Raw genomic sequence first — 20,198 nt, 5'->3', positions numbered from 1 at the left:
ACACATAACTTTCCCAAAGAACCCAACCTATTCGCTTTTATCTCCAACAGCCTTACCTTTAGAACGGTCTAGGCCTGTGCTATTACAAGGTTGCTGAGTTGTCAGACCTCAGCTCTTTGACAGCTTGCCAGTTCAGCAAAGTTCAGTGAGCAGGGGACAGCCTAAACCCTGTAGACTTGGGCATTCTGCTTGTGGCTACACACATTTTAAACCACAACTGCTGTGCCCTCTGCAACAGTGTATAAATACCACAGCTGCAGCAATAAAATAAGTGTGAGATTTCCAAAGCTGAAAGATGCTCTGTGACAATGCTGCAACAAAAGTTCTAAGGGGGTTCAAATACTCCTGTGCCCATTCCAGCCAAAAAAAAAAAAAAAAAGCATGTTGGAAAGTGAGATGGAGTGGACTGCCGACAAGATGAAGTAAAAAGGTGGGTCAGGAAACAGTTAACATTTTGGCAGATGAAATTTGGTGTCAGTGATGTGTTTTGGAAGTGGACACAATGCACAGAGATTTTATATTATTATGACACAAAACCAATTTCTCAGGGTGCTCTGTTCATGTTTCATAAAACAGTTGTGTGCCTGAAGAGGGTGAGCCATATGATGCCTGAAAGAAGATGTGACAAATGTAAAGAGGAGTGGATGAAAGAAAGGATTACGTGGTCCAGGGCCTGACAAAAGGGTTCCCAGAAATGTCCACAAGGAAGAGGAAATGTAACTGGGAAGTGGCACAGTAGAGATGCTCAGGATCCTGAATGTTACGGGTACATGCATATTTCTCAGGATGAGAATGATGAAATAGAAAGTTCAAAACTCAGAAAATTAGGTGCGTTTCTTGCACATACATACATACAAAAAAAAAGTTTTTTTTTCACAAGTTAAATTTTCCAAGATATCACTGAAACTAGAGATTTAGTAAAGTTCAGGGAAAGAGCAGATGTTTCTATAGACAATGAAAAGACTCAGACTTTCCATAGCTAACTCAAGGAAAAAATTAGGAAGAGACATAAAACCTGCTACTTCGAGGTGATCTGTAACTATCTCATGTTAAAATGAACCTTTATGAAGGGATAAAGGACCTTCTTACTGAGGAGCTTCTGGCACCTTCATTTTTAACATCTGTTATGCTCTCGGTGAAGAAACACATTTTTATGCGGGCCTTGGGTTATGCAAGCCACAAGCTGTATGATTTTTCATTTTTCTTTTTATCCATCAAAAAGTGGTAAGTGGCAACAAGACAGATTACTGACAGACTACAGGAGAAGTGCTGAGGCAGATGAGATTAAATTAATGCAGTGAAACAGGCAAGATCCTTGAAATTGGGACAAAGGGTGGGTAGTGAATCATTTGAATCTCATGCTTGGGATGTTTTAACTGTTGTCACGTAACTTGAAAAAGTGTGAACTGGAAATCTGAGGCCATTTGTTCTTTCCTTCTTACTACCACCACACTGCAGGTAGCAAGTGATGACAAGCATTCTGTGGTTGTCAGCACAACACTGTTCCCTCTCATTTCTTCCTAAGTTTCCTCCTTCTGAAACTGGCCTTGTAGGTAAATTCACATGTGGGGTGCAAGGGGTCTGAGGGCTGGACCTGATGCATGTGGATTAGGTGCACATCATTACCTAGATGAATGAGGATATAGTAGATCGAGCATCTGCTTTGCATTCTAAGAGCTACAGAGTAGACTCTTCTGATTCAACCATTATATTCTCTCAAAGGATACGTAACTCATTAGACATGAAACTAGCAATGAAAAGCTGAGGTCCTAATTGTGGTTTTGATGATGATGTACTGTCTGACGCCTACAAGTTAAACACCTCTCTGAATCTCAGTTCTTTCGTTTCAGGATGGCAATAGTTCTGTGCATGCCACTCATCTGGAAAAAACTATTGCTATGTAAATGTTTTGTGGAAAACATTAATGCAAATTAACAGCTGGGGCAGGAATACAAACTGTTCTGGACAGCATCACTACCGGGGAGCAGTACATTTACCTGCTCTGTACCTAACATACAGCATCACTCACAGGAGTGTGCGCACATACAGGACATCTCATCCTGCTCACCTCAAAAACCCATGTCTAAAGTCAACTTTCACGTACAGCAACAGAGTAGCTGTGCTACACCCTCGGGAGAGTCTGACACTGATTTAAGAACTGCATAAGGACCACTTCTCCCCTCTAACATCACTCAGGTTCTTTCATACAAAGGGGCTATTTTTTTTTTTCTCCAAACTACATCATTACCTCCTAGAAGTTCTGGGACGCTAACCAGGAGCGATCCTCCAATCTCATGCACTTCATGTTAAAAAAAAAAATAATTAATTAAAAAATGCTGATTTAAGTATTATGAAAAACTTGAGGCAAATTTTCTTAATTCTCACACTTCCTAGAGTATTTCCCATTCTCAAGACAAGATAAAGCTATAGATGGCATAAAGGTGCACTGCTATTAACTACAATGTTATGACTCATTTTAATTTTCAGTAGTAAGTGAGATGGAGGTGGAGTCGGAATTAAAACCTGTGATGCTGTTTTTTTTCATCTTACACACCCCTCTTAGTAATGCTTTGAAGCCTTATCAGCATTCCCTTGACACATTTTGCTTAATATAGGTGTGCCAAAAAATATCTCTCTGGAGTAACTCTAGACAATACCAACATTTAGACTACCTGTGCCAGAGAACAGAATTTGCCAGCAGCACTTCAGGCTGGACCAGGCTCTGAACACCCTGTTTGAGCTGTAGGTGTCCCTGTTCATTGCAGGGGCGCAAGACTAGATGGCCCTTAAGGGTCCCTTCCAACTCAAACGATTCTATGATAAGAAATCTGCTCCCAAAATGCAAGCAGATCCCAAGTGCTTGTATACATGCTAGTAAGTACCATCCAGACTTGAAAGCCAGCCTGAGCCCCCCCTGCCCAGGCCTGGCCTTCTGGCAGTGCATCACCAGCAGCAGCAGCAGATTGCCAGGAGAACTGCTCTGCAACTGCTTCAACAACGAGCGCTGAAGTTATTGGCTCCAGCAAACTTTCTTGGAGATCTCATGAACATTAACAGGGAATCAAAGGACATTGAGAGGTCTGCTCTCTCCTTGCCTTTCCACTCCTGTTTCTCTCTGTTTTACAAATCCAAGCACACAGAAAATGTGAGTCTGTACATGGTGTTGAGCCGCGATTATAGAGACAATATTAAGGAGTGGCTTTGAAATCATTACATGTCTTTGTGAGGTCTCTATCTGCCACCATGAACCAGAGGCACTTTAAGTGCTGTTCTAGGCATCTGCAAACTCAGTGTGCCAGATACATAATAGCCACGGACACAAATACTTTCAGGCTATGCATACTAAAAAGAAAAAAAACTAGTGAAAATGATAACAATTTTTAAACCTCTGGACAGAGGAGATCTTGGAGGATTCAGAATGGGAGAAGGACATATCTCTGCTTGCCCTTCTGCTGCCAGCCTGGCATTACTGAAGGCCTCAGACTTGTTTCTTGAGACATCACCTCACAGATGTTGCATCGGCGGTGTCGGGAGCCCTGTCCTGAGGTGTCGGGTCTCCCTGCACACCTTTACTTCCTCCTGGAGCCAAGGAGGAAGGAGATGGAGGCAGAGACAAGGGCAAGGGGAGGCTGGGATGGGTCGGGCCTACCAGGTTTTGCAGGTGCCCAGTGTGCAGATCTGTATGTTGGGAGCTAAGCACACTGTGCCATCAGGGTACAGCCCTGCAATGAATGTTTCACTGGCAGGTGAGTTCACAGCTGTTTAAAACCATCAGCTCAACAGTCCTTGCGGGTGCCTTCCAACTCAGGATGGTCAAGGCTGTGCAGCACTGCGTCCGTCACACTGGTTCTACTGGTACACCATACCTGTAAGCAGCCTGCAAGTTTCCCTCAGATGAGCTTGTTGCCACCAACAGACACGGAGTGTGAGTACAAGAGCCCATGCTGAAACAGTTCTGCCGCCTTCGGTGCCTGATCTCAGCACCTTCTGGGCTCCTAGTGTTGGTGGATGCCATCACAGTGAACTAGAGGTGGACTGAAAGCACATTTTATGAGTTGAAGACTGTAATCTGTACCACCACACACAATAAATTTCATACCTGAAAGAATGATCTAATCTAGAGAATATGGGGCATGCTTCTGTTTGGAAGATGGGCTTTGTGCTCAGTTCATTAAGGTAAGGGGATGCTGTCCCCACTGAGCAATAGGGCCCATATGTGTGGGTGGGATAATCACAGAAAATCACAGAATAATGCGGAATGCTGTATGGTACTGATATTCGGGTGCCTCTGCTGGGCATCAGAAGATCCAGGATAAGGAAAATCATTTGATCTGAGCTTCCAAAAACAGTGACTTGTCTAGGGAAACAAGAGTGTTTAGCTTTGGAGGTTCTTGTGCCTAGTAAATGGGACAGCAGGCCTTAGTTATGGTGACAACAGTAGCAGTTAACTGTATTAAGAGATATTTAGTCCATCTTCCAGGTATATTATCTGCTGAGTGATCCACTTATTTATACACATTCTGCATAGTGGATTATTTTTCTTTAACTAACAAAGAATAATATATTTATATATCTGTAATTGACTCTGTCAAGATCACATTAATCATAATGAAATACCACGTTTATAAACGTCCAGTCAGGAAACACCACTCCACTGAGACATATTTCCTTCTTTTTCCTTCTTTTTTTTTTTTAACAGTTTATTGTCTTCTTTTTAAGATAGAAAAATGTGGACGTTTTAGTATGAACAGGGAAAGAAAGCCCCACCTTGGACAATGAATGTAAGATAAGTAATAAACCTAATTTATCTTCCTTGATTTATATCAATTTTTGATGACTCATGCTCGGTACCTGACCTCTGCTGGACGCCTGTACCACACTTACGTCGCTGTCTGCGATGGAGGGAATGGCCTTCCTGCACAGAGTGCTCTGGAGCACCAGCCACTCCTGGCTGTGCTGTGCTGCTTATGCCCAGGGAACAAAGCAGAGAGATGATGAAAATGGCAGAGAGGAAAATGTGGACAGGAGCAGGGAAGAGGCCGGGGGTTCTGGTGGGTGACCACACCACCGCAGCCAGAGAGGAAGTACGGGGCTGTGGGCAGAGGGCAGTGGTTGAAACAGATGGGTAGAGAGGCAGATGGAGGGCTAGGACAAACATACACAGTAATCCAAACTTCTTAAAATCAGATGTTTGTGGAAAAATGTGTCCTGCTTTCAATCTAGGACAGAGGATGAACTGAAGGATCTCAAGAGGTCCCTCACAATATGTACTCTTTAGCATCAGCCCTTCAAATTGCACTGTTACACTCTGCACCTGCGTAAATGGTCAAAACATTTTCTTAACTTCTTAATGGCTACTGTAGCATACTGTAGCATACAGTGTAGGCAAAATCAGACCCCAGCACATGGGATCCCAATAGAGAATTTTTAATTTATCCTAGATAAAATATTACACAAGTAAGATTGGAATTTTTCAAATCAATGTTTTTTTAATTAAAATGTTATGTAAATTGTTACTAGAATATAAGATCCTGCAGCTTCTAGACAAAATCTCAAACATAGGAATTTAAAATCAAAGGCTCCAGACTAATTAAAAAGAGAGAGAGAAAGCAAGAGGAGAGCCCAGTTAAAACAACAGGCAGGAAAAGAATAACCAGAATAGATGATAAATGCAACAAGTAGATCAAGAAGGGAATGAGACACACAGCGCTGTCAGGTCAGGGCTTTGAATTATTCCAACAGGTGGATCCAGGAAGCAGCAGCGAGGGATAAGTGGGTAGTTCCCGGACACAGCCCATGCAGTTTGGCTGGCTCAGGCCTGTCCCCATGTCCCAGCGTGATGCTCTGTCCTTTCTCTCTCTCTGGACAACAATGTTCCTCTGCAACCACAAGCAGATGTTCTCCAGGCTGAAATTCAGAGCAGAGAAACAAGCTGTGATGGAAGCTTTAAATGACTTGTTGGGTCATACAGAATCTCCCCAGCACTGGCGGTGCCATGGAGACCCTTTAAGAGTAGGCAAGCAAACATGAAGTAGGAAGGAGACAGTTTTATGGCTCTGATTGTACCCCAGACAACACTCTTGAAATATCTCGGTACAGCCACTGGGAAACAGGCAGGGTGAACACACACTTGTGCAATTATTTCTCTACATGCTGTTCTCTTAAAAACTGTCCATTGAGACTATTTATTTTGCTCTTTGCTTAGCACTATCATCAGTCAACAGGAGCTATGTGACTAATTGACAGCTGTGCCACACCAGAGCCTGCCTGGAGCTGCCCTGCTGCCCGGGCTGTGTGCGGTGCACATCCACCAGAGCAAAGCGGACCTGGAAGCCCCAGGTGCCGGTGCCACTCTGCATCATGCCAGTGCGGGCTGACATGGCAGCTTTCAGCACGAGACTTGGCACGAGCGATTAACAAACACTAAATTAGCAGTTGATAAGTCTTAGAATGAAGTTGACAGGACTGGGCAAATGAGCAGTGATGCCGGATCTCGGGCCAGTTAGCTGATGCTACGAAAGCATTGGGAAATTTAAATAAAACGTGTGGGAAAAAATTCTCATTTACGACCACGGCTCCTCGTGCCTCCTTTCTGTGCATGAAGTCACTGCGGCCCAACGCCTGCAGCACACCAGCGCCTGCACCCCCCCGGCAACCCCACAGGAGCTCCAGTCCCGGAGGAAGAGAAGGACACCGCCGTAGGGCGGTGCGGAGCGACGCGGAGCGGTGCGGAGTTCCCTGCTCCCCGCCCCGGCCCGCCCCACTCCCCGGGCGGCCAATGCGCGGCCGGGGGAGGCAGAGCCGGGACCGGCCCGGGGGAAAGCATCAAGCCCAACTTTCTCACCTTGAAGGGAATAAAGCTCTCCCGATGCTTCCCCGCCCGCCGCCCTCTCCGCCGGCCCGGGCTGTCCCCTTGGAGGACGGAGCCGAGTAGGGACTCGATGCGCGGCCATGGGGCGCGGGGCCGCCCTCGGTGGGAGCCTGCTGCGGGCAGTGATGCTGCTGGCCCTCTGCCCCGGCGCCGCGGGCGGCACATGGATGTGAGTAGCCGGGCGCGGGGGTCGGGGGGACGGGGCAGCGCGGCGCGAGTCCGCCGGTCCCAGCGCTGACGGGGCTGCTTCCGCAGGTGGTTGGGCATCGCGGCCGCCGGCGGGCCGGAGAAGCCGGGCTGCGCCAGCCCTCCCCTGAGCCCCGGGCAGCAGGAGCTGTGCAGGCAGAAGCCGGAGCTGGTGCCCGCCATCCGGGAGGGAGCGCGCCTCGGCCTCCAGGAGTGCCGCAGCCAGTTCCGACACGAGCGCTGGGACTGCCGCCCGCCGCCCGCCGCCCCGCGCCGCCCGCCCGCCGCCTTCGGGCAGCAGCTGAGCAGCGGTGAGTGTCGCCCCGGGGCTGCCCGCGTTGTCTGTCCCAGCTGCTGCTGCTACCTGTTGTCATCCTCTGCTTCACGCTCCCGGGGATGACGGCGCCTTGAAGTAGATCCACTTACCTGTGTTGAAATGTTATTCTTAGGCTGAGGTTGCTGTGCCCTTACTTGTGTCGCGATTGCTAAATGGGTGACACGTGGTTTCAAAAAGGTGCTTGCTTGCAAGTAAAAATCTGCTCACACCCCAAACCGAACAGGAATTACTTTAAAACGTAGCACATGCATTTGGTCAGGCAGCGCTCAGCTCAGCCTGCTCCCACCACATGAACTAATGATGGAATTGCTGAGATTTACACAGAAACAGGGACTTTATGTTTGTATGGAATGGCAGTCCCAGGGCCTTGTTCCTGCATGTTCCTTTTGAGGACTGCTCACTGATTTCAGCACAGCCACCGACGTGAGCTCCATTAAGTATTGCAGCACCTAGTCCCGGTTTTGTGCAATCATCACTTCATGCTACAGGAGTGGAAAAAATATCATAAAATAAGCAATAAAAAGAGATGTATGTTCCAAAATGGGGAGGGGAGCAAGATTTCCACTCTTCTCTATGCAGCCGGTTGCACTGCTTGTCCTCCTGGCCAGTGGGAAGAATTGCCACTGAGCTCCACTGGTCTGTCCCAGGAAAAGGTTTTGTGATGGAACCAGCACCACAGACTGACATGGATGGGAGAAAGAAACAAGAATGTTCCTGACAATGAGGAGGAGCACTGGGACTGGAAATAGCAGGGTGTTTTAACGATGATGGAAATTAGCACGGGGAAAGTTTAGCTGCACTTAGTGGCCAGGCATTGATTTTAGGTTTGCTTAAAGAGTATGTAGGTGCTGTGTGCCACACTGTGCCAGGGTCACTGGAGAGGCCCAAGCGGGTTCATCCATGAAGCTTTGGAGATATTACAGGAGCAGATAAGGGCTTTGTGAGCTGCTGTCTTTGCCGTGGCCAGATTACCACTGGAGAAGCACATGGCCAACATACTCTCGTGCCATCCCAGCTTCTGTCTGGTTTAAGAATCAGGAGGCTGTTTGCTTTGTGCATTGTGGCAGCCTCAGTGTTTGCTCAATTGAAAATGAAGTACACTTCGGCTTTGTACCAGATTAGCCCAGGATCTTGACGTCTTGAAGTTCATCCCCCAAGATCTGAACTAACTTCTTCATCAAATTGACACAAATAGTGAAAATCAGAGTGGGGAAAGAGTAAGGGGGGTTAGGTTGGGGGAGGATTTTTTGTTGTGCTTTGTTTTGATTCAAGCTTAATTGGCTCAAAAGTTTCATTGACCAATAAAGTCCCCAACCAGATTTAGAAAGCAGTTACCAAAAATCGCATGGTGCAAGCAGCCGGAAACAGCAGAATTAATAGCACAGCCACATGAATGGGCACTGAAGTCTTTTTCTGAGTGTGAATATTGATGGCTTTAAATAAGTTAACTCTGGAGACCAAGCTGTGACAACTTGAGAAGTGTTCCCTTTTAATAATGCTCTGGCCGGTAAAATCGGTTCCCTCAGCTCCGCCAGGAAGGCAGTGCGAGGGAGCCATGAGCTAACAGCCCTGCATTGCCTTGCAGGCACGAAGGAGTCCGCGTTTGTCTATGCAGTGACAGCAGCAGGGCTGGTGCATGCCGTGACCCGCTCCTGTAGCGCAGGAAATGTGACCGAGTGCTCCTGTGACACCAAGCTACAGGGCGGGGGCTCGGCCAGCGAGGGCTGGCACTGGGGCGGCTGCTCTGACGACATCCACTATGGGATGGCCTTCAGCAGGAGCTTCCTGGATGCACCCATCAGGAACGCTACGGGGAAGAGTGGCAATGGGCTGCTGGCAATGAACCTGCACAACAACGAGGCTGGGAGGCAGGTACGTGTTGCTGTTGGGCATGGGAGCCATGGCTAGCTTTGTTCTGTTCACAAATGGCATTAGTCAGGCGAGGCCGGTCCTTGACTGCAGGTATAAGTGGCAAGAACCTGGCTGACACCTCCAAAGTCAACACTTTCTTATAAACCCAGAATCAAGTTGTTCATAACTAAGTAACTAAATGTCATGGGTTTAAATAAAATCCACAAAATACAAGTTAGTTCTGGAGTGCTGATCACAGTGCTTACAAACAGATAGTTGATATTCTATTCCATGGGAAACTTTAACTAGTCTTATTACCAGAATACTACTTGAAGATTTTTTTTTCCTTATCTGTAATATTCTGTTACTGCTTGGGTTTTTAGTTCTTTCCAATGATGAATGAACAGACTCACTGGAGACCAGGCATCGTCACCCATTTGGGATCCACAGTCTGGGGTCCTCATCCGAGAGCAGAAATCTAGGATCAGTGAGGAAATGGAGATTTAACCTTTTCTTCCGAAAGATGAGTTGGAAATGACAGTCCTACTTTAAAGCAGCCTACTGGCTAGAGCACTTGCCAAGAAAGACAGAGGATGTTGGCTTCAAATAGGTCCTCCTCTCCCAAGAGAATTCAAAGCCCTGGTAGCAGAATAAGTGTTCCTGCCATCACACAGTGCACATGTGTGGGACGCTGCGTCCTCTGTGCTGGCCTGCAGAGAATCCTGATAAATGGGGCAGAAACAGCCAATATAGACAATGTGAGTCTGTAATCTGGTGGCTGAGGCTTACATCTGCAATGGCAGAGTGTCCTGGTTCTTGCTCTAAAATTAGTTTCTCTGCTTTAGAAGGGAGTTTTTAACTTCATAAGTGTTTGATGGCTCTCTCTGGCCCTGTAATTCTTTAAATATGTTCTGCTCAGTGACACAGCTGTAAATGAAGAAAAGAAATGATAACTCTCTGATTTTGGACAATGTATTGTTCACACTTGCTGGTCGCCATTGTGACTGTGAAATTTCAGAAGAAGCGTGGCTGGGTTTTATGGAAAACAACTTTCCTATCAGACATGGTTTGGGAATAGCCACAGTAAGCCAGCATATCAAAAAAGAGCCACGGTGGTACCACTGCAAGCTGTTTTAAAGTAAACCTACTTTTACGTGTTATGAGGTAATATATTTTATTTAATTAAGTTATATTGTTGGAAAAATAGAAAATCTTTGAGACACATACACCCTTTTTAGTTCTGAAGACCTCCTATTGAAACAGACTGAGAGAGTTGGATTTGTTCAGCCTGGAGAAGAGAAGGCTTTGGGGAGACCGTATAGTGGCCTTCCAGTACCTGAAGGGAGCCTACAGGAAAGATGGTGAGGTACTCTTTATCAGGGAGTGTAGTGATGGGACAAAGGGGAATGGCTTTAAACTAAATGATGGGCAATTTAGATCAGATGTTAGTAGGAAATTCTTTACTCAGAGGATGGTCAGGCCCTGGCAGAGCTGCCCAGAGAAGCTGTGGATGACCCATTCCTGGAGGCACTCAAGGCCAGGCTGGATGGGGCCCTGGGCAGCCTGAGCTGGTGAAGGGCAGCCCTGCCCATGGCAGGGAGTTGGGACGGGGTGGGCTTTAAGTCCCTTCCAACCCAAACCATTCTCCAGTTCTATGAAATAAACTTGAAAACTAAGTAGATGCTGAGAACAGTTACTTTGAATTTAATTCGATGGCAGTCAGCTAAATCATCTCCAAGGAATGGTGGTTGGTATTGTGTAGCGGGGGATATTAACAAAAGGGGAGGAGATTAAGTGATCATTCATTAGAGAAAGAGCAAAGGGTTATTAGGCACATTTGTAGAGAGCGATAGTTAAGGGAGGAGATAATATTCTCCAGAAAATAATCTCTCTTTAAACTCATGTTATTTAATATGTGATACAGATATAGATTTTTATTTCAATAGTCATATTTGTCATCAGAAAGGGAACAACAACCCACAGTGACATTTCGGTCCACTTCTGCCAACCTGCATTTCATGTACGCTTCTGTCGTATCACCCAGTCCAGAGACTGATGAAAAGGATGTCTGAATTCATGGAAATCAGTAAAACAAGACTAAGAAAGAGTGCCATTTTCTTAGATCAGTGTGACAATGGAGATGTTGGGAGCAAAGGGCAAGACACTCGAGGAGCTTTGGAGGAAAAGAGGTGTTATTTCTGAGTTTAGGAGGCAGTGATGCAGATCTTTTCCTTGGAGCCCCATTCTCTCTTTACCTCTATTCTTTCTTAGCTCAGCAGCAGGGGCAATTTGCTGTCCTTTTGCTTTCGGTGACAGCATCTATTCTTCCCTCACCATCCTTGTGCTCAGGGCTCACTCCTGCCCACACTGGGTTACAGCTGCCTACAGCAGGTGGGCCAGCCCTGCTGTTTGGTGTCAGGTTAGCTTTAAAGAAAGGACACCTCCATCCCCCTAAACTGGAAAAGAAACTTCTTTTGGGACTAATTAAGTCTTTTAAGTTGGATCAGCTCATCTACAGTGATCCGACAGGGTCCATCAGGTCCTGAGAACATTGGGTTTCAGGTTTTTTGTAAAATGTGGTGCATATGATCATTTTTTTTCAACTTCACTATTTCAAAAAAATACCACCATCTACTTCAAGCCTGAAGATCCTTAGCTTTAGTGCTTTTCTAGCAGTGGTGTATTTACTGTTCATTATCTGGAATGAAAATATGCAGAGTATTCAGTCAGCTTCCGTGCATAAATATTTTGTAACTTAATAGCAAGCTGTAGGCTGAAGTAAATATTTTGACCATTGTCCAGGATGAAGGAGAATGTTTGTTGTTGGTACTTGGGATTTTTAATAACGATGTTAACCGAAGTAAAGTTTAGCAGAACTCTTCATTTTTCTAATTTCAAAATCCTTGACTAAATGTTGGAAGATGTTGACCTTCATGTTTTGGGGCTTACAGAAAGGATGTTTTGCTATATATTTTGGTACCTTATGACCTTTTGTAATAAATACTATCATGTTCCTGGTTGTGTGTCTTGCAAGAGCAATCTTCCAGGGACAATACTGTTTGTCTGGAGTAATTCATGGAAATGGTATGTGGGGAATTGTCTTGTTCCTTTCCCATTCCCATTTTATATCTCTACATCTCATAGTTAAGTCCAAGGTATATCAATTCTAAAAGAGTAATGATACTTTGACTGAGTTGTGCTCCATTTATGGTACTAACCTGAACCTCAGAAGGTCCAGATTTCATTCCTTATTCTGCTACAAGATTGTTATTCTTCATCATTTGGCACTGTAATGTTCAGTGTACTTAGATATGCACATGTGAGCTGCCTTTTAAGAAGGATAGGTGTACTCACTATGAGTTGAGTACTACTGCAGTAATATTTTTCCAGTGATGGAAGAATTTCTGATCAGTTACACACTAGTGGAAGTACACTGACCTGCAGGACTTGTCTTCTCACATGCAAACAGGTTAGCTTGTCAGAGGGTTAATTATTATTGGTACTTGTGGATTGATAGCAGTCTGCAACCTTTCTTGAGTGTTGTACCTCCATTAGAGTATGTGCTCCTCTTCATGAGTACTCCTCATTTGTCAATGACTTAAGATATTTGACTGCAGTTGCTGGTTTCCACTGACTGCAAAGCAAGTGATGGCAGTCCCAGTCTCACAGCTGAGAACAGTGCCTGCAAACAGAGGTCTTGGTCTGGAGTTATTCGGCAGTGATTGGCAATAAGTAGTACACAGACTACAATTCCACTGACACTCAGCTGCAGACAAATCTCTGCTTTCTGCCCATCTGCCTGTTGCAGCCACACCTTCCTGCCCCATGTCATTCCCTCTCTTAATTAGATCAGTGAAAGGAAGTAACCTAAGAATGGTCTTTTTCGGGTTATTTTTTAACACAGATCAACACTGATCACCGTGTACAGTTTAACGCTTAACCCTGTTCTCTTCTGCCAGCACCAACACAACCGGGATCAGCAAGAGGCAAACCCGTGGGCTTGTGGCCAAATATGACCATCCTAGACCTGGCTCAGTTCTGCACTGGTCATTTCTCGCATGCAAACAGCCATCTTGGTTTCATGACCATCCCAAGGAAACCGAAAAACTGTCGCAGCCTGTACTGGTGGACATATCTGTCCACTGTGTTTATGTGATCAGCAATGTGCATCCTAACATCTGTATGAAGTTTTGTTATTTAGGGAGACTTCTGTCACAGTATTTCATGAATAACCAAAAACATTCACCATGTGAACCTAGAGGTGTGACACCAAGCACCACCTGGGGAGTCAGGCTGGAAATCGTGCTTCTCTGGGAACCAGAGTGTGTTGCAGCCACGTCCCCGCAGAAGGCTGTGTGAGCTCTGTAGGCACTGTCTTAGATTTGTTTCCAAGAGAAAAGCGAGAGAAGATTCCCAGTCTCTAAATTTTGCCAGATGTTCAGCTTTGGGAGTTTGTTAATGGAGTTCACATGACAGCCTGAGATCCAGGCCTGTGTTTTGTAATCAGCCAAAGCAGGATATCAGCTCCCAGTGCTGTCAGCAGAGTTGGCCCAAAATATGCTGGCGTCCAACCAGAAAACCTGCCCATTCTAGCAGCTGGGAAGCAGTAACCTGGGGTCAAGCACAACTATGATGACACCATCAATCTTGAAAGCAGATTGCATCAAAACTTTACGGAAGAAGCCAGAGCCACACTGAACAAGAACACGAATGTTTGTGACTGCAGTGTATATTCTCAATGACTCCACGCACATCTACATTGGTAGCTCTCACATTGATCCAATCTTCCATATACAGCTAATGTATGCTGTTTTTTTACACTTTGACGTTAACCCAATACTCCAGTATCATTTTCCACTCCTGTTTAGAATATGTCTCTTTTTATATTTCATTAATGTATCATCATAGAAAGACTCTTGAGTGTCGCTACTGGGCTACTTGCCCTCACGGAGGTCACTCATCCTTAACACCTAGCAGGCACGTCCAGGACTTCCCCAGACAATTTCTGAATCGTTTTGCCTCCTCCAGGTTTTATTGTGTCATGTCATAGCAGACTTGGAAGTACATTCTTTTTCTCCAAACCAAACTGCATTTTCCTTCCATTGTTTCTTCTCTAGTTAGCAACTTGTCATGCTGCAGTGAAGACTAACATTGCATCTCTAACTTTACAAGGCTTACACCACAGTGTGGTTTCAAACTAGTTCAGCACTTGCTATGGTGCAAATAAATGATCTGAAGTTGGAAAATACTACTAAATCCCTTCTATTTGTAAATCATGTGTAATATTTATGTATCAATATCAAGGCTCCCAGGGCTCTGCTCTCACTGCGGGATCTGGACTTGAGAACAGGCACAAATTAAACTTATTTCTCTAGGAAAACTAACGGAGGGTGTTAGATGGGCTTGTTTTCTCTTTTTCCTTTCCTAAGACAGTTTAAGGAAAACATAGATTGGCAGTGGTTACTATCTGTGGGTGCTGGGAAGGAATTGAAGATTTAGGGTAAACTTTAATAAACAGCATGAAGATTTTTTTTATCTTTCCTCCTTTGTAGGAAATAGTGTTTCCTCCATAGAAGAATATTTTGAATCTGTATTGGCTTTGCTGCATGAGAATTTTTAAGAAAAACTAAAATTCTGTCTGCCCATTACGTTTTCTAATTGCCTTTATTCTGGAAAAGAAATGTGGGACAGAAGGCCAATAAACTGGAATAGCGTAGCATGGCTTTGTGCAGCATTAACCAACAGCCCACGTGAGCCCACAGATGGCTACAAAGAGTACAATAAATGAAAAGGTAAAACAAAGCACAAATTAGAATACCTTGCCCTTCTGCTGTATCTTGTATGTGATTATTTTTTTCCTTAACTTTTTCCTAACTGCAATGTGGGATGTGTCACAAGTCTAATTGTATAATTTTATACCACAACTATTAGCTATACTAGAAGGAAGTGCTATGCTGGTTGCCTGCTATCTGACCGAATTACAGTCCCAGATAAAGGAAATTATTGGTTGTTTACAGTTCCAAGTTCTTGGAGACTCGCTTTCATATCAACTGTGCCGAAATTCTTGTGTGTTGCAAAAGCTTAATGCAGGCGGCAGATTCCCACTGCTGGTTGGATAGCTGTTGCGCAGCCCAGTGCTTGCATCCATCTGAGCATAGATGTGTAGCCCACTTAAGGACATTGGAAACAGTGGAAACCCATTGTAGTACATGTATGCCTACATTTCAAGATCACAGTTTATCACTCTAAGAAGCACCTTAGATTTACTCCAGAAGACCTGAGGTGAAGGTCTCTCTGCAGAACTCCAGTGTCTCCTTCTATGGCTTTTCCCTGCAGCTGATGGATGGAGGCACCCACTTACTCTGCTCCAGGGCACCTCCAAGGATCTGTGGGTTCAGCTGCTGGTCCACACTGGTCACACAGACGCTGCTGAGACACCTTAAGCCATTCCCGTCACCCTGATCATAGGCTGTGTTGGGACTGTTTGGTGATCTTGATGGTAGCCCCAAGGCACCCTTAGAAGACATCACAGATGCTGACTCTTTCTGATCTCAGGAATGGTGCTGTTACCTGTCCTTTCTCTGCTTCCCCTCCTGCTGTTCCCCGCAAGGGCCATTTGCACTTCAGAAAGAAAAGCTAGTGAGAAATACAGACTTCTAATCTTGGCGTTTAGATACTACTTAGTTATTGCTATTGCAAGGTGCACATGTAGGTCACTTCTGGTGATCTTTTGAGCACTGGCACGGGCTGCCCAGAGGCTGTGCAATCGGCCTCGGAGATCTTCAGTAGCCACCTGGACATGGCCCTGGGCACCCTGCTCTGGGCATCCCTGCTGGAGCAGGGGTTGGGCCAGAGCTCCCTGCTAACCTCAGCCATTCTGCCATCGGGCTGCTCATGCTGGAAGTCTGGAGGTGGAAACCTGGTTCATAAAATGTACCTTCCTGTGGCCTGGCTGCCAATAGTAATATTAAATAGTTAGAGACGTCTGGGTTACTGATATTGGGCCATATTCCCAATGAATAAAAGACCACATCCAAATGTCTTCTCCCTTTTCTTTCAGGCTGTAGCAAAGCTGATGTCAGTGGACTGCCGTTGTCACGGGGTTTCTGGGTCGTGCGCTGTGAAAACTTGCTGGAAAACCATGTCCTCCTTTGAAAAGATTGGCCGGTTTTTAAAGGATAAGTATGAGAACAGCATACAGATATCAGACAAGCTGAAAAAAAAGCTACGCAGGAAAGAGAAGAGCCAGCGAAAAATACCGATCCAGAAAGAAGACCTGCTGTACATGAACAAATCGCCCAATTACTGCGTCGAAGATCAGAAACTGGGGATCCCTGGGACTCAGGGCAGGGAATGCAACCGCACGTCGGATGGACCCGATGGCTGCAACCTGCTGTGCTGCGGGCGCGGGTACAACACACACGTGGTCAGGCACGTGGAGAGGTGTGAGTGCAAATTTGTCTGGTGCTGCTACGTGCGCTGCCGGCGGTGCGAGACCATGACCGACGTGCACACCTGCAAGTAGGGCTCAGCACAGAAACAGCCGAATCACCCCACGCTGGGCTGCCAGGCAGGCAGCAGTTACTGGGACAGGGACTGTGGGGGATCTGCGTCCGGGAGAATGGGCGTCGCCAAACTGGGCGTACTCCAAACATGTGGTGTATGAAAGAGCCATGAGTGGACAGCAACCTGCACGCAGGGACAGCCACAACAGGGAAAGACTCCTGATGGCACTTTTGAGCCATCTCTGTGATAGAGTTGAAACGTCTCCAGGAACTTGAGTAGCCACAACATCTTGAAGATCAATGTGGTCGGTAGGTACAGTGCAGAGAACCCGAGATCTTATCAGTCAGAGGATGAAAGACTGGGAGGCTTGTAAGACGCATTAGATGGATCTGCTAGATGCTTCATTTCTACCAGTCTTACAAAAAAAAAGATACAGGAATGTTGAATGTTCTGTTCACCCTGAGGCATTTGCTTTGTGACCTTTTCAAAAGCTCTCTGCATGATGTGCAGAAGAGCTCCTGGTACCCAAAAATGTGCGTGCCTATGGATAGGTGGGGTAGGAGAGGACGGCCGAGTGGCCTGGAGCAAACCATGCCCAGAGCGGAGGGGCTGGAGCACAGTTCGGTGAATGTGGTGAGCATGGTGTGCTAAACAGCAACCTCAGGGTCTTGTACAAGTTGTCTTTCAAATGCACAAAGGCCAGGTCTGAGGAGGGACAGAAACACAGCTTGGTATTTGAGGGAAGTGCAGTCCCTCATAGGTATCTCCTCAGTACCTGAGTGCACAGTTTGCAGTCAACCCATCATCATCCCAGTGTTGGACTTTGTGTGTTAACCTGCCATGTTCAGCCATCCTGGTGGGGCTCACCAGCATTTTCACAATTAGATGTGAGAGTCAGCCCAAAGAAATCTGTCATTAAATGAGAGGTTTTAAACACATCAATCACATTCTCTTATAGGAGCTACAGCTAGAGCTTTTCATTTGTATCCCAAGTAAGCTCAGTGCACAATGTCACTGAAGGATTGGCTCACACCACTAAAATATTTCAACTATTATCAATAACATTTTGTCCCCTCCATATGTTGGCTTAACTTTATTTTACATCTGGAAAAGGTTGTTTATTTTTATGCAAGGATATAATTCCTGGTTTAAAGAAGCATCACGGGAAAGGATTTCTGTTGTTTAAATGTGCAAAGACCTATTTTTGATAAGACAAGAAAATTTATATTTTGTAAATATTTAAATTATGCAAGTTATGTAAGAGGCTTCCAAAATGAATGTGCTAAGATGCCTTTGACATTTGCTGCTGTTTGTTACTATTGCAGCAGCCTCTAACTGGTTTTTATTTGCATGTGCAGGGGGAACTCACTCAGAAGATTACTGAAATGATCTTTCTTTTTACAGTCAGGTTGGTTATAACTGTTGCAGTCAACACACTGATGAGAAGCACTTATTTTGCTGTTCTAAATGATCATTAATTACTATTCTGTATAGTTTTTCTGTTCTTTTCAACCCATTTTGCGTACAGTGACATTTGGGTCCAGTGGTAAGTGGCAGAACTCCCACTGACATCAGGGGGACTGCTCAGGGGCTGCAGTCTCTTAACTTGTTCCACACTGGCAGGCAGTTTTTAGGAAGATATCTGCTGAGACACTTTGGTTGAGGCTTTCAAAGCTGTCATTCGTTTTCTCGTGAAAGTTGGTGACCAGATTCCCTGTCACTGTTTATTGGATGTGTAGGTCAGGAGGAAGGAAACAAAACCTGCACTGTGGTTTGCTGCTGCCTTGTGTGGAATATCAGGAAGAGAAGAAGTCCTTTATCTGCTGGTTCTTCAGGAACCATCCTCCACTTTTGGCCACTCTCTGCATTGACCTAGCCAGATAATGGGGAGAAAACGGTGTGGGGTCCTGGGCACAAGGTCAGTTTCAGGGATTTGCCCAGGAGATAAGATTTCAAAGGGCTGTTTTTGTGAGTTGGAGCAGAAGGGGCACGCACATCAGCATCTCACTGAGGAGTGGGGCAGTTGTGACAGGGCCAACGCGTTCAAGGTGTCGGTGCCTGCTTGGGTAGCTCCTGTTTGAGGCTGCAGAGCAGTCATCTAGATCAAAAAGGTAAAATAAAATCAATTTTGTTGTTAAATGTTATTAATAAAAGATTTTTTTTTTCTGGTTGAAAGGGGAAAGAGTTGTTTTTTTCAGAGCGTGACAAAAGACAACAAAGAGATGCAGGAACGTGGTTTACGAGACAGTATGTGGTTTATGAAAGCTGGGATGGCTGAACAAATGGTGTATGAGGGATCCGAAGCTTTGCTAAAATCCATCCTTTTTAAAAGTCCCACTGTGTGTGTGCTCATCCAAACAAGAGAGATTAGAAAAAAATGGGAAGAAATGCAGAGTTTGAGTGGGAGATAGGCCTTATCTCTGTGTCCTTTGTGCACGAGCAGCAGTTTGTGAAAAGTAGCTAACCAGTGAAAAAGGCCACGGGTTTACTTTTTGAAGAGCAGATAATGGTGTCCTCTTCCTGAAACAAAAACCATAGGTGTCACTTTGAGAACAGAAATGCCCAGGGACTGACTGCGTTCTCAGAGCAGAGCTGTAGCACTGACTGAAGCACGGGGCACACGCTAGCAGCTGAGGAACGCCATCTTTTCCTACCACTGAGGCAGATCATGCCAAAGGAGGCATTCTTTGTCTCGGCCTGTAACGTAGCGTAGACATCACTTGTCCGCCTACCCATGAACTCAGCTTTCCAGTCAGGGCTACGCAGGACCATCCCAGCTCTGGCTGGTGGGCAGGTGCTCAAGGATGGGCAGGGCCCACAGCAGTCAGCTGCATGAAGTTGCTTTTCCTAAACATGGGCTCCTACGGGTTGCATTTCTGGAAGTCAAATACGCTTTTTTCCTTTCACAAATCACAAATGTGAACTCCACGTTAAATGAATGCTAGAGATAACTAATGCTCAAGCACTGATTGATACTCAATGCTGAAATACACTACATTAAGAAATTAACACTGTGCCAGTCACACTGAATTGACAGCTGTGTAATCCCCCAGATGGTTCTGTAAAGTAACTCATGGCTTATACAGCAGAGAATGACATGCAAATTCATCCTGTCTGGTCACTGTGTCAGCGCTGGGGCTGGAGGTGTGCTGCGGGCAGGAGCACCAGGCTGCAGTTCATTCTCAGCCAGCGGAGCACAGTGACTGGTGATGCCCAGCACAGGCGGGAAGCGGGGTCCGGGGCCGGGTGCAGTGCGGGTGGATGGCACCTCCCTTGGGCAGCAAAGAGGTGTAACAGACAAAGCCAGGACAGCTAAGGCAGGTGCACATACAGAGTTTAAATTAATTGAACTGGAGAAATAACCAAATTTTCACTAAAAAAGAGGGCTAAAGGCCTTCTGAAATGTTCCATTCTGCAAACAGGATCAGAGCCTGCCTGGGGGTTTGG

The 20,198-nt window shown here is 45.7% G+C and overlaps 1 protein-coding gene across 1 annotated transcript; it reads left to right on the top strand.

Annotated features, from left to right (window-relative positions):
- Nucleotides 6,598-19,762, top strand: WNT16 (Wnt family member 16). Its single transcript, XM_021384821.1, has 4 exons — nt 6,598-7,040; nt 7,127-7,368; nt 8,980-9,266; nt 16,306-19,762. Exons 1-4 carry the CDS (start codon nt 6,952-6,954, stop codon nt 16,768-16,770), a joined length of 1,083 nt encoding a protein of 360 aa, XP_021240496.1. The 5' UTR covers nt 6,598-6,951; the 3' UTR covers nt 16,771-19,762.

This window comes from Numida meleagris, chromosome 1 (genome assembly GCF_002078875.1).
Source record: "Numida meleagris isolate 19003 breed g44 Domestic line chromosome 1, NumMel1.0, whole genome shotgun sequence".
In the NCBI taxonomy this organism is placed as follows: Eukaryota; Metazoa; Chordata; class Aves; order Galliformes; family Numididae; genus Numida; species Numida meleagris.
The sequence above is the reverse complement of the archived record's forward strand: the minus strand, read 5'-3'. Positions and strand labels throughout refer to the sequence as shown.